The following is a 20,838-nucleotide window of genomic DNA, read 5'->3' as shown; positions in this document are numbered from 1 at the left end:
AGAACAACAATTGTTCACTACTGGATTTTACCTTCAATGTGTTCATCCAGCTTCAATTTTAAAGATTTGATTAATTTTGTGGAAATGTTTGAAATGTCATGGATTTTTTTGTAGAATGTTATTTTCTTGATGTTTCTGCATGAGCCTGTGGGTTAGTTCATATGACTTTGCAGGTGGCAAAATTGCATTTTTTATCCCATAGAATATGGAATTTGTACTTTTAGTCCCATACATGATGGGCTTAATATTTTTGGTTCCACAAGATTGAAAACATTGTAGATGTGATCCAATGCACTAATTATGTGATACCAAATCTGTTAAGACTTTGTGACCATATCTGCAGCGCATTTTAATTTTGTGGAACAAAAAATTTTATTCCTGTAAAACACAAAACCAAAAGTGTAATATCCAAGTCCCATGGGACCAAAAGTGCAATTTTACCTCAAACTCTAGTAAACATCTTCTAGCAAGGGAAATCAAAAGGTGCACAACCAACTAGATTGTATCAGCAGCATACTGTAATTTTCTTTCAATTCTTTACAATCCCCAAAAAGAAATACAAAGTTGAGTTCCATGCTGCTGCCCAATGTTCAAAGAGGAAGATCAAGGCCTTTCCCCACGTCCACGCCAATTATCTGAAGTATTCCCTTGTTCAGAATCTGGAAAAACAAAGAGGATACCAAGAATTCAGGACCCCAAGATTCAAGTAGTTAACTTTTTAAGAAGAAGGGGTATCGACAAGACGGGCATGATAGTTCAGACCAATTCAACAATGAAAGTGCCGATGAGACCAATCATACAAGCCCTGGAATTCCAAATCTCAGCCGTTCTTGTGAACCCAAGAAACGGGGCCTCGAATTTCGGCTGTTGTTTAGGCATTTCCACCTGAAATCATAATCCAGACAGAAAATTGAAGTCATCAATCAAACTACGACAGTTCAGTGGAGAGGGGAAAAAGAAAAGAAGAACATACTCCGGCAGGAAGCTTGGCGGCTTGAATCTTGAAATTGACCCGTTTGTGGTTGTGGAGAAGCGAGATGTTGTGGCGGGTCGGAGCCTTGATTGTGGATGCTCCAGCTGAAAGGAAAGGAGATGAAAATGGTTGTGAAGTTGCCATTTTTCAAAATGGTGGCCGCCAATCACTCATCTCTGTTCTCCCACCTTATCTACATCTGCTGTAATGCGGGTTTGGGCATTACTTCCATCACGGGTTTGGGCATCTGTGCTTCATATCAATTTGGGTCCCATAATTCAGAGGAGAAATCCAAGTGCTTGACGTGGCAGACCACACTACCCCAAGTTCTTGCCGTAAAGTTACATGGATCAGCTTGGTTTAGAAAAATGGACCCATTAGAAAATGGACTAGACTTGAGTATATAAATTTGGTTACTGGACTAGCCCGACCAAACTTAGATTCCTCGTTTGTTGCAGACAAAATTTCATTTGTTTTATCTATATCTATTATCTTACACAACCTAATCTCGTTTAACTTCATCTCGGGTCCTAATTTAATCAGCACATCATTTTTTTTTGTGGCTAGTTTTGTAATTTAAAAGAAAAATATTAATAGTGATTGAGGTCGAGCACATCGTCAATGGAAAGCCTCAGGATCTTGTTCAATAAGTTTGAAATCAATCACAAAGGTTAAAAATGTATGAGTTGTTTGTTGGGGACAGTAGAAACCAAAAGGGAATAAAAGAATATTGAAAGTGTTAGTCTACATGATACTGCATTGAACTCTACATATAGTTGGCATCCAATGAATCGGTATGTGTCATCTTCAATTTGGATCGGTATGTGCCGGCCCGATTCCTAACGGTTCACGAATTTTGAGTGTTTTTTGTTGGGTATTTTGACTATTTAAACGGACATGCGACTTATTTTATTTAACAATTTTACTACATCAAATACAAATATCAAGTGAGGATTTAACTTTTTTATTTGTTTATCCATACATAGGTTTGTTGGGGTAAATACAGTGCATCATAAGATCCAACGAAGATTTTATTCCTTCTTTCACCTTAAATCTTTTGCAACACATAGGATCAACCAATGTCAAGAACAAGAATACGAACAAAAACAATTATAATAAATTAAAATAATCTGAAATCTATAACACGGGCTTTCTTTCCTCTAGTGGATCAATCGCCTTTCCTGTGTAATCAATCATAATACACATTGACTGTAAATCGATCACTGAAATCCATCTGCATCATAGTATCATTGCCTAATCTTTAACCCCTATAATCATACACCTAATTTCCGATTTTCAAATCTAAAAATGCAACTCAATCCAACCAAGACCTCAGCAATGGCAGCTTCTGTCTTCTCCTTATCAGAGAAATGCAATGTCTGCAACAAAAGCACAGAGGGCTTCGCCTCCAACTTCATCTTCTCAATGTTCCTCTCCATCTGCCACGTTACCGTGTCCTGTGCCATCGGTCCGAGCCACCCCATCATCTCCACCATGGCATCTCTCCACCCATCAGCCAGGGATGAATCGTCTTCCACCCTTTTCATGTTCTTGCTCAGCTTATTTCTCACCAGGGCTTTCAGATTCTCCGGCAACATTTCGTACAATGATTCACGTTCGTCATGGCATACCGCCACACTGGAGTCCATGTACTTCTCCGCCAGTAGAATCACATTGGCGTAACGCAGCGCCAGGCCTGACCCGCCTACCGTAGATGGACCGGCGGCGTGGAACACCCTGTTGTTTTGCGCAACCTCTCCGTGGCTATCATCTTCATCAAAGAAGAGAAACGATCTTCGGCTGTAAAAACGGACTATGCTGCGCTTTGATGTTGTTAGAATAGGGCCGGAATGAGGAAGAAGTTTTTCCTTGACTAGGGGAAACTGCCGGCTCTGCTGCCCGAAAACGACGCGAATTCTTGCATAAACAACGCACACAATTCTTGCCATCAGGTTAACACTTTTGTCGAACGCTGTGGACCAAAGAGAGATCTCTCTGAAACGGCGAACTTCCTTCCTCTGATTCTCCAGTTTTTGGTAAAAAAGATCGTAATTCGCCTTCTGTAGCTCTATTTGTCTGCTCTTCCATTGATTCAGCTTCCTCTCCGAAATCTCCAACTCCGTCAATCCCTCCAATGCTGAGCGCAAGGAAGACGTGGCCGAGACTAATTTCTCCATTTGCTTGACCTTTTTCTCAGCCGATCTCGACCCGTATTCCAGCTTCCCAAAATCCAGGATCCCGAGTTTCAAATCCGTGTAAATAAGGTCAAACCGATTGAGCCCGAAATCACTGCATTTCTTACCTAACCGAGAAACAACTGCAGCAGCGCGATCAAGATCTTCAAGCCATTCAGCATACGCAAGGCTCAAGAGAAACCCCTCATCTCTGGAATTCAAGAATGCAATTCCTTGGGATTTAATGACATCATTTTTCAGCCTGGAAATTTCCTCATCGGAGAGGGATTTGTACAGGGAGACAAGCGTTGACATTGTTTTGGCTGTCTCGAAGGCGAGAATTCCTAAACTGGAGTCCTTCTTCTTTGCATCGGAGGAGAGACGGCGGTGAGTGGGCTCCGGCAACCAACCCATGCGCTTGAATCCAACCATTGCTGTTCCGGCAGATGATGAACTTAAAAGGGTTTCTGAAATTAAAGGATTTTCATTTCGGAGGCGTTTGGATTTAACTTGGGAGTTGGAGTGGGAAAAAGGAATTTGCTGTTTATGGAGCGAGGAAGATGAGTGACAGGTTGGGTTGGATCTGTTGTGAAATAAGGAAGTTGAAAGTGAGGTAGATCCAAAGTGTGTTGACTGTCAGATGAGAGGAATTTATTGGAATTTAGTGGTGTTGTTATCATACGTGAAGTGATTATTGATGAGTTAAGGAGAATTGAATCAAGTGTTTGACGTTAGATGCCGACGTTGTGCATACAATATTATTATTACCTGTTCCTCCATTCATTTTTGGTTTAAAATACACTTGAGCCCCCATTACTCTATTGTTGCACTCCCTCCTTGACCCTATTTATTTTGAATCAATCCCACCAACTTAGTGGTTAAGATTTAAATATTATCGAGATCAAAATTTTGAATTCCATCATATATGTAAATATTTTGTATATAATTTTATTTATTTTTTGTTATATCAATATATTGATTGTATTAATTATATTGATGTATTGATATCTCTTGTAATGGGAATATATCAAAAAAAAATTTATATTAATGTATGTTTAAGAATTAAAATGATTGAAAATAATAGTCAACATCCACCGGTACCAAGAAAATGAAAATATCACAATAATTTTAAAAATATAACTCTCTACTATCATTAATTAGGCAAAGATTTTCTAATAGAATTTCAATTCTCTAAATTAGTTGGGAGAATTTCAATTGAAAAAGATAAGCTGAGAGTTTCTTGATTCAATTGGTGGCCGGTGGGCATGAATTCTTGCCAATTGGCATTCATATTTCAACATACTTAGATTCGGAATAACTAATAATAATAATAATAGTAGAAGAAAGAAGAAACCATAATAAAAAATGAAGTTGAAAAGTAAAAGAAAAGAAAACACGGAAACTCGCACATTCCAAGCTTTCTGTTTCAAGAATTAGTCCCTTAACTGCTAGTTGTTATCAACCCAACTTAATGATATATCATCACTTCCATTTGGTTATAGGATGGATGGATGTATCTCGTGGCTTAATGTGACACCAACTCTAAATACTAGACAAGTGAAATTGTGTTACGTATATGAGAATTATTTATTAAAACTGATGAGATAATTTAGTATTGAATGTAATTAAAAAAAAAAAAAAAAGAATGAATTATAGTTGGGAGTTGGGAGAATCCATCAAATGTGAAAACTTTGTTCAAGATTAATATTAATTTGCTGACACTAATATATATATCCCATTGACTAACTCTCTGTCTATATATATATATATAGTATGTAAAACGTACAACTATACACATGCTGCATGTCCATGTGAATAGTCAACACCTATCCATCCTGCTCTGCTGTACCTTTACTATTATATATATGTTGTACAATGTGGCTGCCCACTTCCCTCTCATTTCTTCAACTTCATCTATGGCGGTGTTACTGATTCCCTTTCCTTGCAGCCTCTGATTCTGACCTCTAAGACGCCATTCGCATCCTTCATTATCTCACAGCACTCTCTACGTGGGGCCTGTTCTCATATTCTTCCAAACACAATTAGCTAAACCAATATTTTCTACATCACACTTATCACAAATCATTAACCAAACTAATTTGCTAAAACTAAACAAACCAAAACTCCACCAATTTGTTGCTAACATATCAAAATAAATTATCGTTAATTAAGCAGGAAAACAAATAATTTTTAAATTTATTCTTATTTAGAAAATTTCCTCCATTACTTATACAAACTTCTAATAACAATGCATTAAATTAAATCAAATATATAAAATAAATTATCATACAAGTTTTTTTATCCTCTTGGGAGCAGTGAATTTAAGCAAAAATATATAATTTCTAATTACAAAAAAATTAAAAATAAAAATGAAAGATGGGCATTACTTTTAGTCACATAAAATAGGTGATTCAACCCTTTTAGTTTTATATTTTATTGTATCTTTTAAAATGGTTCCAAAATTGAGAAAATTCTACACATTTAGTCGTATAAATTCTGTAAAGTGGTGGATTAAATGTGTCGAATTTTTTCAATTTTAAAATTATTATTTTTAAAAATACAGCAAAGTAAATTTTCAATTTTGATATTATTTTAAATTTTGCATAATGGTACTCTGTAATTTTGCCATAGAGATGACTTGGAGTTGAAGATTAGGAATCATTACCTTGTTCCAGATTGTAGGATGAAGAAGCGGTGCAGAGACATTAAACCCCTTAACGGAATAAGCAGCCGCATAATTCTCGCCGTCGCACTGCCGCCTATTGTCCTGACGAGGCCTCCTATACATCGTCAGCGTGCGCCCATGTCCAAACCCTTCAACTCGATCAAAGTAAAAAATGATGGGTCTTTCACAGGGCTTCAAGCTCATGACCCGGGTATTGAACGTGAATGGCTCCTGGCTCCAACTCCCAAACGTTAAAAATGTCTGCAGTGGGGTGCTCAGGTCTTTTGCTGTCACCAAAAACGGGTATAATTGGACGTTGTAGCCCCATGAAACGGATATGGACCAGTTCCGGATCGGGTCGTAGCAGAAACTCTGTTGAAGTGTTCGGCTTGGATCCGATTTATAGGCTTGTATGAGTCTCTTGACGGAGTCGACCCGGTTTGTGCCCGGGAACAAGGACTGGACGTAGTCTAGATGGTGCAGTGAGACAAGAGGTGCTAAAGGATGGGCAGACAGTAAACCGAATGGGCTTCCTCGTATGTCCATCTGCGAATCACACAGAATTTTATTTAGTGCGTGTGCTAACAAGTTGGTGATATTTACAAAAATTAGTTTTAATTTGTCATTTCGGAGGCAAAGCCTGAAAATGTGTTTCAACCACGATATAACACACATTATATAATAATAATAAAAAAAAACATTATCACACAAAGATTTTAAGTTCAATTCTTGATAATTTTTAAGTACTCGAAACGCACTGTTTTCACATGTTATTAGCATCACTAATAAGATTAATTTCATTTAATTAAAAACAAGGAATTAATGAGTTTTTATTAATTTCAAAGTGTTATTTGCCTAATCTCATCACAAACAAGGTTATATTGTACAAGTTTTGATTTTATATTTGGTGAATCAAATTTTGATTATTCAAACATAAAAGCAAAAACCTCACAAAAATCCATATCGAATCCGATTTTCTGTTTGCTGATCATATTTTATTTTTTTACATCATTCAGCGTACACACGTAAGTGAACATACATACATTAACATATACAATGAGATCATATATTTTATTTAGCGAAAAATTTTATACCAAGTAGCCAGAAAATGAAATAAATGTTGCAACATAAAATCCCATCCGGCAAGGAATACGTATATAGTTACCTGATGAAAACCCAGTTCTTTGGTGACAGGCACACCAATCTCACTCATGCAGCCTCCAATCTTCAGATCAGAACCGTAAAACTCCGCGTACCGATCGATGCAACCATCCAAAATCCTCACCAGCTCCGCCGCCAAGGGGTAACTGATAGCAAACCCGCCGCCGCCATAACCCATGGTATAAGAATGTACCAAATTTTGCTCCACGCTCTCCGAGTTGCCGCCAATGTAATACATCTGCTTATGATCATACTTATTCAGCACATTCACCAAATTCTCCGTGAAGAAAACTGTATCATCATCTCCCAACACAAACCACCTCACGTTCTCCAACCCAAGCTCAAAACTCTCCTTCACAATCCGGGCGATCCGAATGGCTGATCTCGACCCGTACCAGTTCGTGTACTTAAACCGGGACGTATCCGCCGAGACTTTATACGGAGGCGAAGTTTTGGGCCAGGGCTCGCCGGTCTTCCCCGGCTCCTCGTCCAGCCATACGTAACCACGGGTTACATTGGGTTTCCACCAGAGTTCACAGTAATGGCGGCGACTGCTCCACGTCTCGGCGGAGCCGCCTATGCCGAAAAGAATGTGGGATATGGTTGTCTTTTCTTCTCCGCCACCACCGACGAATTGACGGAATGAGGGGTGAATGAGAGTTGGGTCGCAGTCCGCGCAGTTGCTACGCCATTTGGGGGTGGGAAAGGCCGAGAAGTAACAGAAAGAGAAGACAGCAAAAATGCAGATAGCGAAAAGCCCTTTCATCATATTTGGCGTTAAAAGCGTGAGTCTTAGAGGCGGGTAGAGGAGATGCTTCCAGGGTTTCAGAGGGTCTCGGACGGCGGGTTCTGATGAATGATGCATCTCCAAGAGATTGAGGTTAAAAAGTATTGGATTGAAGGAGTCCCAGAAGATTCAATCTCTTTTTATGTTTGAAATTTCCATAAATCGGGGCCTAAATGGCATGAGAATAAATGGAAATCGGGTGGAGTGTTGCTAGTGATTTGTGTGTAATTAAGAGGGTTTGTGGAGTTTTATTTTTGGGGTATCCCTTAATTTTGGTGGGGTCAGCTCAACTGGACCTGGAAGCTGAGTTTGTTGCTTGAATATCTCTGTTTAAATTTATTTAAAGATGTTGATATGGAGTGGCAAACATCAACTCTCGCATTACGCCTTTATTCGCTCTGCACAAACTATTAAAACAAATGAGATAGATGTGCACTGCACTCAACTAAACTCCATCCTCCATCCAACTCCAACTCCAACTCTCCAACCATATTAGACTCTTGTCATTTCACACTACTCTAACTATTAACTATAATATAACCTCCTAAATTCATTACGTATTGCTATTAATTAAATTCGTTTTATATCAATATGAACGTTTTTTTCCAATTTTTTTTGTTAATTGTAATTAATAACTTATTAATAATTGTATTAAATTACTTATTTATATCTCAAATCGAGTCAAACGTATACGTATTGATTTTATAACTCTCTTTCTCTCTCTATATATATATTAGTGTGAATAAAGTTATTTTATTACTAACTGATGAAATAAATTAATTATTGGTTTCTGATGTTGTTTATTTCTGAAAACATAAAGACATAAATTTGAAGTGTTTTTTATATTATTCATTAAAGTAGAAATATAAAATTAGGTTCGTTAATTACATTTTATTTAAAAAAGAAATGTCCAAAGAAAATTCAGGCATAGTTATAATATTTGCTTCAGCCCCAATCTAAAGGGTTCAACTCCATTTGACTTGATCGATAACTTAGATATCATTTCTTAATCGAGTTAATTGATTTGTTAAAGAAAATGAAGGAATGAAAAGCCTTTCACTTTCAACAAAAGAATCTTTATTTTTGTAATTTATAAAAAGGAAAACGAGTTCTGTAAAAGGGATAATTATAATACCCTCTCTCCACATTTTTTTAAATACATATAAATGTTTTGTAATTTAAAAAATTACACCAAATAGTCTTCACGTTTAATTATATTTATCCAATAACTAAATTTTTTTCAAAATTTGCTAACATCGACAAAATTTTGAATGAAAATCTAAATTTATACCCCAAATTGAATTAACATAGATTTATGATGTGTCAAATAAATCTTTTCTGATCTAATAATGGTATTTGAATTTATTTGACATGTAATAAGTTTGTAATAAGTCAATCGATGATAAATACAGATTTTTATTCAACTACTTTGTTGAAGTCAACAAATTGCGTCAATTTTACTGACATGTGAATCTATTTATTAGATGAAAACATACAATGAATACTAAATATAATTTTTTAAACTAAAAAAAAATATACATAATTACATAAAAAAAAAAAGACGATAGGATTATCCCTTGGTAAAATTAGGTATTCATAACAAACATAATAAAGAAAAGATAATTTGAAAAGCCCATTAGAAATACCCAGAAATGTTTTGTGGAATAGTCCATATGAAGGGGAACACCCATACCATACAATAGGCCCACTACCAAAAATATTAAATTTTAAACAGAATATGTTACTGCAGAAGGCAAAGATGCAGTGGATGAAGGAAGGAAATCAGTGCACACGTGTATTCTTTCGCAAGATTGCACATTGACGTGCAGTGAAGAGGGTGTTACAAATTAACGATGGTCATGGAGTCACCCATACCGATCCTGATGCGGTGAGTGAGGAGTTTGTATCCTATTATCAGTCCTTACTTGGCGAAAATCGACGACAGGAAGTGCTGGATCTGCGGTTTTTGTGCCCTTGGGCACGACATCTTGTGGATGAGGACGAAACCTCACAGCTTATCAAAGTCTTCACGGCTGAGGATGTAAAACTGGCAATATTTGATATAGCAGAGGACAAAGCTCCAGGGCCGGATGGCTATTCGTCGGGGTTTTTTAAAGCTGCATGGACAGTCGTGGGTGATGAAGTCACTAGAGCTGTCTTGGATTCTTTGCTACGAGAAAACTTTTAAAGCATGTCAATTGTACGCTCTTGGCGGTTATTCCCAAGGTCCACTCCCCTATTACTGTAACTGACTTTCGTCCCATTTTTTGTTGCAATGTGATTTATAAGGTTATTGCTAAGCTACTGGTCGAAGGATTGAGTGTGGTCTTGGGCAAGCCTGTTAGTCCTTGTCAGGCGGCTTTCACACCTGGCAGGAGTATTGGGGATAACATCATGATGACACAAGAGTTATTCACCGAATATAATCAGAAGCGATTACCTCCACGGTGTGCCATGAAAGTGGACATACGTAAAGCATATATACTATAGAGTGGGATTTCCTCCTTGCCACACTTCAATTATTCGGGTTCCCAGTCATATTTATGAGATAGATTGAAGAATGTATTACAACACCATCATTCTCGGTGGGCTTGAATGGGAAGGCACACGATTTTTTTGTGGGTTCAAGAGGGCTTCGCCAAGGTGATCCTCTATCTCCATACCTCTTTGTCCTTGTTATGAAAGTGATACACTTGGTCTCCTCTAAATTATTGAGCAAGATGGACGCTTTCAATTTCATTGGAAATGTGAAGTCTCCAATATCTTCCAACTGGGTTTCGCCAATGATGTTATCTTATTCAATTGAGCAGCGGCGGACTCTATACGTGTATTCAAGGACGAACTGCATCACTTTGGTGATTGGTTGGGGCTTCGGTTAAATGCGCAAAAAAGTCATCTCATACTGTTCCGAGCGGCTCAAGGAATGAAAGAGGAGTTGATGATGATACTTGAGTTCCAGCAGGGACAACTGCCGATGAGGTATTTAGGACTCCCCTTAATATCATCTAGACTTTCGATATCTGAATGCCTACCCTTGCTGAATAAAATTAGTCTCGTATTGTTGGATGGGAGGGGTTGGCTTTACCATATGCGGGCCGAGTACAAATTATTAAATCTGTGCTTTCTTCCCTTAAGTATTTATTGGTCTTCGGCTTTCATTCTCCCAAAAACGGTTATTTTAATGAAATTGAAAATGCTTATGGAAGTTTCTATGAAAAGGCATGGGGAGCAGTGGGTATGCTAAAGTTGCTTGGAATGAGGTGTGTAAATCAAAAGATGAGGGGATAAAGGATTGAAAGGCACTGGGACGATGAATTGGGCCCTCATGTATAAAAAATTGTACGATGTTATTCGTTGTGACAGGACATCCATTTGGGTGGAATGGTTAAACCAAGGACGACTTTGGGACTCCTCTATTTAGACTATATCTGAAAATAAAGGCTCATGGTGTTGGAAGAAACTTATACAGTTAAAGGCATGGCTGCAATCGGAGGTTGTTTACCGTATCGATGATGGGCGGAATTTTTATTTGTGGAGGGACCATTGGCACCTTCTAAGCCCTCTTATTAAGAGAGTTTCTCATGGACCTGGTGTTACGGGATTGCAGGAATCCAGCAGGTTGTGGGCTGTCATTCACGAGGGTCGGTGGCAATCGCTTTCTATCACTGACTTTGAATGTCTGGAGATCTTGCAGGTACTACCTATCATTCACGGAGGTAATGACCGAATTTTGTGGCGGTTCTCGGGCAATATTGTCACCACACAAGCCCTCTATTGCTTATTTGCTCTCCCGGGTCCAAAAGTAGGCTGGTATTCACTACTTTTTAGACCTCTAAAAATTTCTCGACACATGTTCATTCTCTGGCTCGCTATTCAGGAAAAGCTTGCTACGACGGACAAGCAATGGTTATCACATTTTGGAGGATGCGTTCTATGTACTGAGGACAATTTGGAGACACACGCATTTGTTCTTTCATTGTCAGTATAGTAAACGTTGTTTGACTATTATCAGACGAACTATTCAATTTCTCTGGCCTAACAGACATTGGCAGATGGATATTGAATGGGCTTCTAGGAAGTGGAGGGAAAAAACACGTTATTAACATGGCATACCGTGCGTTACTCGGGCATGCGTTTACCACATTTGGAGGAACGCAACATGAGACGGTTCGAGCACACTTCGAGGTCGCCGGCTATGTTAGCTAGCTTAATCATAGAGGACGTCAGACTACGGATTCTTAGCAAAAATCTTCCTAGCTCTGTTAACTCTAGTGCACTTTATAGATTATGGCGTATCCCTTGCCTGTCGAGGGATAACATATCATACGAGCACTGTGGTATTATACCTCCTTTTCCCATTTATGAAATTTACCTTTTTCAAAAAAAAAAATTTAAATTTTATCGTAGAAATATTAAAAACGTATAAAATCTTTATCTTGCTTTTGACTTCGAATATAATTATCCTAATAATTAGGAATAATTACATGTATTCTTTTAATATTTGATATAATTATACTTAAATTTTTTATAATTCAAAAAATAATATCTAGTATTCTTTATTAATCAAAATTTATCTAATTTGTCGATATTAATAAAAATATTGAATGAAAATTTATATTTAACCCAAATTGATTTATTATTATTACAGGTTAAATATATATTTCTAACAAAACTACCCTTGTTATTCACACAATAATTGATGTGAGGAGGCATATCATTATGCTAAAAAAAATATTTGATTTAAAAATAAATATTCAATAAATGTTGGGGGATATATATGAATTTCCAATCAATTTTTTTGATAATATCATTAATGGATGAGTCTATTTGTTAGATATAAATAAATGTCAGGAGTATTAAATATAATTTTTAAAAAACGTGTAATTGTATCATAGTCATCAAAGAAGACAGTATAAGTATTCATAATTATTATTATGAACTAAATACATATTTTTAATTATTAAATGAAATGATAAAAAGAAATGTTTGGCTTTTGGCGAGGCAGTTTGCAAAGGAATGTAAAGAATTGTTAAACCTGGAAGTGAGAAATCTGACCCACAACGTGTCCACCAACTGTAAGAATTGTCCCGAAGGACAGAAGATTCCGACTCACGCCTTAATGTTCCAGAAACTTCGAGCTTGTTCATGCCTCAAATTGCATGAATTCAATAAATTTAACCGCACCGCTTCCTGCAACCTCCTCCCGACACGTGTCCCTCCTGGACCATGCGTATCCAACGTGGCACTTATGGTGAGCTAGCAAATGATACGCCCCCAAAACCACAACAATAATCTAAATCTAATCACTATTATATTTTACATTTTCATCCCCCCCCTCCCCCCACCATCCTGATTTCTATCTGCTTCTTCAGAACGCCGGTGAAAATCTGTAGCCTCGAAGCAGATCAGCGTACAAACTCGAACAAGGTTTTTGGAATTCTGTTTTGTATGTGTGGAAGTCTTCCACTGAGCAATGAATGGAGGTGAAGACAAGAAAGATACTGGAGTTAGTGATAAGAATGAGAAGCAGTGTGAGGTGTTGATGTGGGGGTATTTCCCGGGAGTAACAGCGCAGAGATCGCCGTTGACTTCTCCGGCCACTGTACGTTTCCCAGAGGGAGAGTTAGCCGGAGACTCGTGGATGGATGTTTGTGCCGGCGGATGCGGCTTCGGCATGGCTATTTCCGGTTAGTCACCTACCCCTCGCGTTTGGTGTATGTTTCCTCGTGCTTCTTTGGTTTTGGATCTTTCATTGTCAAAGTTTCAAATGTGTGTGGTGACTTTTGCACTGTATTGAGCTCACTTTGTTTAAAGCACTAGTCAACTCCTTTTATTTTTTTCGATTAACAGAAATTGAATACTTGTAACCAAATCTAAAAAGTCGTAAGTTTTAATTGTATCGAAATTTCAAAGAATCAATGGAGTAGTACTAAAGTCAGAAAAGTTAGGCAATTCCATTAGGTAGTTTTTTTCAGCAAAATAAACATTCACCTTGAGATGGAGGAAGCTTAAAGGAGTTTATGTCAATCTAGGCTGTGCATGTTTTCTTTTGAGAAATTATTATGCAGATTGATGAAGTGTCTGCGTCAAGTAAAAACTGTACTACCTCATTTGTTTTAATTTTTGCTTAGTGATATGAATTATTATTATCTACTCCCTATTTTGATCTTCTTGCTTGACTTGGTGCGATAAACAACAAAAACAGTCATCATCCTTTCGAAATATGTTGTTGGAATTGTTTCTGTTAGTGAAGGTGTAACGACATGCAATATGTTCCGTTCTTTCCCTCATCCAAACTCTCCGGGCATATAACAGGAATCTCGGAACTTAGCAATTTGAACTTTGGTGATGAACAGATTCTTAGAAAATAATAATGCAGGAAAAAATAGGATGATAGATGTAATCTTTTCTTCTTTTCAGGTTTCTATATCCAATCTATGACTTACTAATTTTATAATTCTCATAGCTGAACTAGCTTCACATATAAGGTATCTTTATTTCATAAAAGAACTTAATGTACCTCTGGATAGAAATAAATGTTCCAAAAATATTGATGAGTGTTTTTCTCCAGAGAGGTAAAATGGGTGAATGTGGTCTTAATCAGAAAGAAGATTGTCTCGATTGTTCACAGTAAATTACCTAGACAGTTCATATCATTACATGGTGTGGTACAAAGGCAGTGCTAGGATGCAACAGATGGTCTGGAAGACCGAGAATGTTATCCTAATTATTTTCTTCTTAATAAGCCTGACGACTATGCCTCCAGTGGCAGTTGATGATGTCCGGTGAGACAGCAGTTCAAAATGAAGTGGAATCGAGTAACATTGTAAAAATTCTCAAGCACATGTGTGTAATAATATCCTTCTAGGAACGGACATGTCTAAATTATGTTAATCTTGTGATTGTCCGGAAGACAATGCTCATGATGGACATGGAATATGAAGTTCTGGATGTGTTAGTTGAAATAGTTACTGTCACGTGCTATATCACTAAAGTACTGGTTTAACTGCTCCAAAGGCGTATGGGATGCTCTGATATTTCATAGAAATAGAGAGCTAGTTTCTGACCATGTTAGTCTAGGGAGAATGCTCTCTCCTACAGTGTTTGTTAGGTTCAAAGAGATACTATGGCATTTCAAATTGCATATCCATGGGCAGAACGTTTTAAATTCATAGGGCTTAATAGAACAAGCCCGGTAAAATATCTAAAAATAGGGGTGAGAAAGGCATGATTGTGGTTGATACTGGAGAGTGTTTACCTCTGATGACCTCTCAAGTGCTGCCATGCATAGTGGAATTCCGGTAGCTGATATTCCTTTTATTTTTCAACTGTCCATTTTGTGAGCTACTGTTTGTAGAACATTTATCTTATTTTGGAACTGCTGCTAAAGCGAAAGTGTGTTGATCGGTTCATATACTGATATGAAAATGGAACTTTAGGATGCTCCATATATAAATCAATACATGCAAAGAAACTATGCTCTATATGGCCAATTATATCTTTCCGTTGTACAAGCTATTTTACTGAGTCTGTTTGAAGCGTATATATACCAATAATGATAAAATTATGAATTGGTATTTCCAATTTATTTCCTTGTCATCGTGTAAAGTGACATTTGAGTCAATCATTGTCATAATAATGGAATTATGATTAGAAGGTAAAACGTGTGATTGCTAAAAGCTGGTGGTTCTTTTCTCGAGTTGATTTAATTTTCCTTGATTGCCTTGAACATCTGAAATTTCCACTTTCTTTTTTCTGTGATACATATAGGACCCATAAACATCTAAATTCTGGTTTCTCCTAGATTTAGCCAATGATCTGCATTCTGCAATTTAGATAATATTATGTGCCTACTTACTTTAAGAGAAACATTGCTACATTTATTTAATGCTTGCTTGGCAGCCTGTGGTAAACTAATTACATGGGGATCAGCTGACGATCAAGGCCAAAGCTATCTGACGTCAGGGAAGCATGGGGTAATGCAGCTAAAGTTTTGTTCTGAAAGTCATTCTGTTAGTTGTTTCTTAATTGATTTTGCATCTTCATTCATGCATATACATAGGAGACTCCAGATATATATCCTCTTCCAACAGCTGACCCAATTATAAAAGCTGCTGCTGGTTGGGCACATTGTGTTTCAGTAACAGGTATTGCCAAACAACATTCTTTGTGAATCTAAGATTCTTCTATCTTGAGGTTTGATGCCCTAAAAATGATATTACTCATGGAGTAATCAATCAAATGGCTTATTTTGATGTCAAATTTGATGATTTAATGAACGGACTCTTGGCATGCAGACAAAGGTGAATTGTACACGTGGGGCTGGAAGGAGTGCGTTCCATCTGGAAAAGTCCCTCGCTGTTGGACTAGTATGAAGACCCGAGAAGATGAAACTTCTACAAAACAAAGTTCAACTGTAACTGAACCAGGTATCTCTGGAGACCATTAACTCTGCTGAATAATGGATCAACTGTGCTGAATAATGGAGGTTGACCCCTTAGGCCGGATGTGACAGGGAGCCCTCAGTCTCATAGTACAAAATCGACAAGTGGATCAGTTTCTTGTCAAAATGATAAAGGCTCTGGAGATGAAAGTATGAAGCGAAGGAAAGTTATAACTCAACCAGAATATGAAGCATCAATACCTGCAGATGAAACCCTTTCATTGCCGCCTTGTCTTGTAAACTTGGATCCGGGGGTGAAGATTACCTCAGTTGCTGCTGGGGGGCGCCATACTCTGGCACTGTCAGGTACACATCATGATGCGGCACCTTACAGGCTATACTTTGTGTTAGTAGCTGCTCTTTCTTTGTATAGGTTTTTTTAAGGACAAAGCAGGCAAAGATGTTTGGTGTTAGCAAGATGATTTTGTTATGCAAACAAGATCTAACACATATTTTTTACCTGACTCAGATGGGGGACAGGTCTGGGGTTGGGGCTATGGAGGTGAAGGTCAGCTCGGCTTGGGATCTCGAATAAAAATGGTGGCATCTCCTCATTTGATACCTTGTATTGACCTATCATCAAATGAAAGAGACAGCTCTGTGGCCATTAATCAAGAAAGTGTTTGTGTGGGTGCGGAGCAACGTAAATCCATAGGAAATTACATAAAGGGAATTGCTTGTGGAGGCAGGCACAGTGCAGCAGTCACTGGTAAGTGAATATTTTGTTGGTGGCACTAGACGGATTTCCAGAAGTTTTATTTTCTCTTTTTATAATCCTATTCTCCTCTGCATTTCAGATGCTGGCGTGCTTCTTGCCTTTGGTTGGGGCCTGTACGGGCAGGTGATTATCTCTATGTATTACGTATTGTTTATCCTCAAATGTTGTCTTTGATTCTATATATTTGCTGCATTATCAAGTCTGGTATTGATTTCCAGATATAATTCCAATAATCCTGCAGTAACTCTGAATGTAATCTAATTCATGATGTGTGGTATCTATGATCTGGTCAATTCCAAAACCTATATACTATTGGAATTAAATAATGGCATTCTTTATGGCGAAGTTAGCATTTAGCCTTTGCGAAGCTGGCAGTTCAATCAAATCTTAGGACATAGTATGCCTTGTCCTTATGCTCTACCCACTAGTCATTTTCCCCAGGAAGGTAGATACTTAATGCATGGGTCTCATAACTCATGCACTCTATGGTAAACTACGAATGCTGCCCCAATTTTCTGTTTGTGTACATACCTATGCAGAAGTTCTCAACCATGTTGAATGGAGTCCTAATAATTGCAGTTAAGATGAGCAATCACCAAAAAGCAAAAACAGAACACCTCTCTAAACCATCATTTTTTCGCTCTGCAGTGTGGACAAGGGAATACTGATGATTTGCTTCGACCAACATGTGTGCCTTCGCTACTGGGCACCCAGATTGAAGCAGTTGCAGCCGGACTATGGCATACAATTTGCATCTGTGCCGATGGCCGTGTTCATGCTTTTGGTGGGAATCAGTTTGGGCAGTTGGGTTTGGGAACAAATCCTGATCAATGTGAGGTAATTTCATTGCATTTGTTGTTATATTGGTTCTGAACCTGGTTACCGTCTGTTCTGTTTTATAGAAGTTGATCAGAAACCATTATTGTCAAGTACTCTGGTGTGAAGTTACGATTTGCAAAGAAGATAAGCAGGTATTTTTATTGTATGATTAAGTGATTTAAGAATATGTTATTGACTGTGAAACCTGCATAAAAAGGATGAGAGCAAAATTAAGATCAGATAGAAATCCATCTCCATTGAACCACTTCCCAGTATCCCAAAGTTGCTTCCCTTCCATGGGACCCTAGGACGTCAGTATCCTAATCAGTATCTGATCATTTGTGATTGCTGTAACATGATTACAAAATATTAGTTCAAGGAACTGAGGCTTTTCATATCTCTGATAAGTCTCCTACTCCCTATACCTGGTGCTTAAGTACATCCAAAAAGTGCGTACTACTTTTGCCGTTCCATGTACTAAAATTTGTAGATATCATAGTTACACCATTTACAAGGTATTTAACTTTCGAACTTGCTATGTTACAGATTGTTCCCAAGCTCTTAGATGCTTCGGTCCTGGAGAGCAAGAAAGCCAAAGTGGCGTCTTCTGGAGCTCGCCATAATGCTATACTAACTGGTAAAATCTTCTAATAGTTCATGCTGTTAGGTTCCGTTTGATCATCTTTGTTAAGTTGATGCTTAACAACGAACCATGCTTACAAGCAAATTGGCCCAATCATGGCCAATTGTAAGTTGTATGATGTCAATGAACATATAATGTAAATAATCGTGTCTGAACCAAAAAAGACATAATGACATGCCATTTCTTGAACTCTATTTTTACAGAGGATGGCAAAATCTTCTGCTGGGGATGGAACAAATATGGTCAGGTAAGCGCTATCTAATGGATGAAGCAGTTTATCAGTTGTTTCTGCTGTGGGACTTTTCATGTAAAGTATTCTGCAATCTTGTTGGTTCTTATTTCAGCTCGGTCTAGGAGACACGGTGGACAGAAATATACCTGCTCAGGTTCTTTTTAAAGATTACATGCCCAAGAATGTTGCCTGTGGTTGGTGGCATACACTCTCACTATGTGAGCCAATCTCGATAAAGTAGTATTCATACATTGGAGTGGTCGTTGTACTCAAAAGTTGTTGGTTTATAGGTAATTTTTCTGATTTGTGTACAGTGTAGGGTGTTGGTGAACAACTATATTTTTACTTTCTTTTGTATCTTATCTATTTCCGAGGATTTACTAGGAAGCTGTGACAACGTTATATTATTAATGGAAGCAGAATCTCGTTTCCTTGGTCTTGTCCAAAACGGGTTCTGGAGATCTCCCCTGGTGCCAGATTATGAGCAAAGCGATTCAATTACATATGAATAGACAAGCTTAAATCTTGCTTAGGAGAGGCGGCCGACTTTGTTGCAATAGTTGCATGGGCTTTCATTTTCTCGCGGAAGGACGTGTATGGGTAACGGGTGTTATCATAAATATTATGAAATATTGGATTTATGGTGGTTTCAGGCCTTGTTCTTTGGGCTTCTGCACACCCTTGTTTTCAGTTTAGTTGGGTAAATTACAATAACCTCCTATAAAATTTGATGTAATTGCAAATATATCTTTATTATTCTAAAATTACTAGAATAGTTCTGATTTTAATGGTGGTCTAACAATTGGTTTAATTCGTTAGTTTTGTTGAGGTTTTTATTCATTTTTTTGTAGTGAACTGATCAAATTATTTTTTTGGTGTATGAATTTTAATTCTACTTATTTTTTAAAATTTTCATCCAACTACTTGATTCTTTTACCTTTTTTCTATTTTTCTAAAAATAAAAAAATTAATAAGAATAAAGTTGATAATTTCATATTTTTATTTTAAGATTATATAATTTTATTAAATATTAAAAAATATTTATAAATTTTTAAATAATTTATAATGATATAAATTTTAAGACAACTTGTTGTTATTTATTTTTTTATCTTTCAATTTTTGAATGAAAGAAGAGCGTGTGAAGTTTGGTTTACGTGAAAAAGACGTCTTTTACTTGGGAAAATATTCTAATCAGACGGTAATTTAATAGTCATTGGACAAAAAGGTGACGCAAGAAATGATTTCATCTTCGACTGTACAGTATAGGCTAAATCATAAGTGGAGTGGGTACAGTCGTCGACTATATTTATCCAAAGCCACAACAAAATTGAATTGAGTTGTAAGGCTGTCCTACCCCTTTCTGTGTTTGACATTCGACCCACGTAAGATGTGTTTTTTCTTTTTTTAGTTGTCAATAATTCCTAATGTTGCAAACTTATAATTTCAGTCTTACATAATTCAGTACTTAATAGAGGACCACAAGAGATATCTGTTTTACAACATTGTGTGTTTGCGGTCTCAAATTAGCAAGAAATTAGTGTATATGTATGAAGTAACCTTGTGGATCAATCAAAATTCAAACTATAATAAATAGATATTTAAAAGTCATGATTCAACTATTTGGGAATATAGCATCATATTTAGGAAACTTGAGCATATTGGTCCATAATTATACATAGTTAGGTGAATTCGATTAGTACAAAAATAGTAAAATATTTTTAAAAATAATCAAATTATTTGAGTTAGACTCAAGTTTGATCCAATTAAAACTCGTTTGAGCTCGATTAGAATAATAATCAAATCAAATTAACACAATTTTTGTAGCTCGATAATAATTCATAATAAGTTTCAACAATAATATGTTCTACTCGATTCAAATCATTTATACCCCTACATAAAAGCTACACCGTGTATTCGTTCATCATGGATAGTTAGGTCCTGTTAGCACAATACAAAAAATTATATACTAACTCACTCAATTATTCATTTCTAATAAAGATAGATGGCGAGTTTGAATATAACGAGAAAAGTTAGAAATCTGCATTGATCCTCCTCTAAAATAAGTTGTGAAAGTAGCATTTGCTAAATGTCAAATTCTGCTTACCAAACGTGTGGCGCTGCTGCTTTCACTATCTCAATGAGCTTCCTAACTTGCACATCTTATACAACGTTCGGTACATAGATTACAGGGCAATAGAAAATGATGGGCTAATCAAAGACGGA

General features: G+C 37.1%; 4 protein-coding genes across 8 annotated transcripts; 1 reads left to right on the top strand and 3 right to left on the bottom strand.

The window, feature by feature from the left end:
• Positions 382–1,218, bottom strand: LOC105161596 (light-harvesting complex-like protein OHP1, chloroplastic). Its single transcript, XM_011079333.2, has 3 exons — positions 974–1,218; positions 763–885; positions 382–659 (listed from the first exon to the last, which is right to left on the bottom strand). The coding sequence occupies exons 1-3, from the start codon at positions 1,115–1,117 to the stop codon at positions 591–593; spliced, it is 336 nt and encodes a 111-aa protein (XP_011077635.1). The 5' UTR covers positions 1,118–1,218; the 3' UTR covers positions 382–590.
• Positions 2,027–3,813, bottom strand: LOC105161595. The gene has a single exon (XM_011079332.2). It carries the CDS (start codon positions 3,577–3,579, stop codon positions 2,248–2,250), a length of 1,332 nt encoding a protein of 443 aa, XP_011077634.1. The 5' UTR covers positions 3,580–3,813; the 3' UTR covers positions 2,027–2,247.
• Positions 4,809–7,997, bottom strand: LOC105161594. Its single transcript, XM_011079331.2, has 3 exons — positions 6,978–7,997; positions 5,813–6,358; positions 4,809–5,163 (listed from the first exon to the last, which is right to left on the bottom strand). The coding sequence occupies exons 1-3, from the start codon at positions 7,836–7,838 to the stop codon at positions 5,062–5,064; spliced, it is 1,509 nt and encodes a 502-aa protein (XP_011077633.1). The 5' UTR covers positions 7,839–7,997; the 3' UTR covers positions 4,809–5,061.
• On the top strand, positions 13,076–19,349 carry LOC105161593 (ultraviolet-B receptor UVR8-like). 5 transcript variants are annotated; one of them, XM_020694147.1, is made up of 13 exons: positions 13,076–13,447; positions 15,663–15,736; positions 15,823–15,907; positions 16,058–16,189; positions 16,276–16,509; positions 16,673–16,912; positions 17,001–17,044; positions 17,570–17,758; positions 17,824–17,892; positions 18,287–18,377; positions 18,587–18,630; positions 18,728–18,905; positions 19,000–19,349. In XM_020694147.1, the coding sequence occupies exons 1-12, from the start codon at positions 13,234–13,236 to the stop codon at positions 18,854–18,856; spliced, it is 1,545 nt and encodes a 514-aa protein (XP_020549806.1). In that variant the 5' UTR covers positions 13,076–13,233; the 3' UTR covers positions 18,857–18,905; positions 19,000–19,349. The 5 variants fall into 5 exon arrangements, 4 of the variants coding, with proteins under 4 accessions (XP_020549806.1, XP_020549807.1, XP_020549805.1 ...); XM_020694148.1 differs by having other exon boundaries at positions 19,036–19,348; XM_020694146.1 differs by having other exon boundaries at positions 18,728–19,045.

Source organism: Sesamum indicum, linkage group LG5 (genome assembly GCF_000512975.1).
Source record: "Sesamum indicum cultivar Zhongzhi No. 13 linkage group LG5, S_indicum_v1.0, whole genome shotgun sequence".
NCBI lineage: Eukaryota > Viridiplantae > Streptophyta > Magnoliopsida > Lamiales > Pedaliaceae > Sesamum > Sesamum indicum.
Note: the sequence above shows the minus strand (reverse complement) of the source record. Positions and strands in the feature narration are given on the sequence as shown.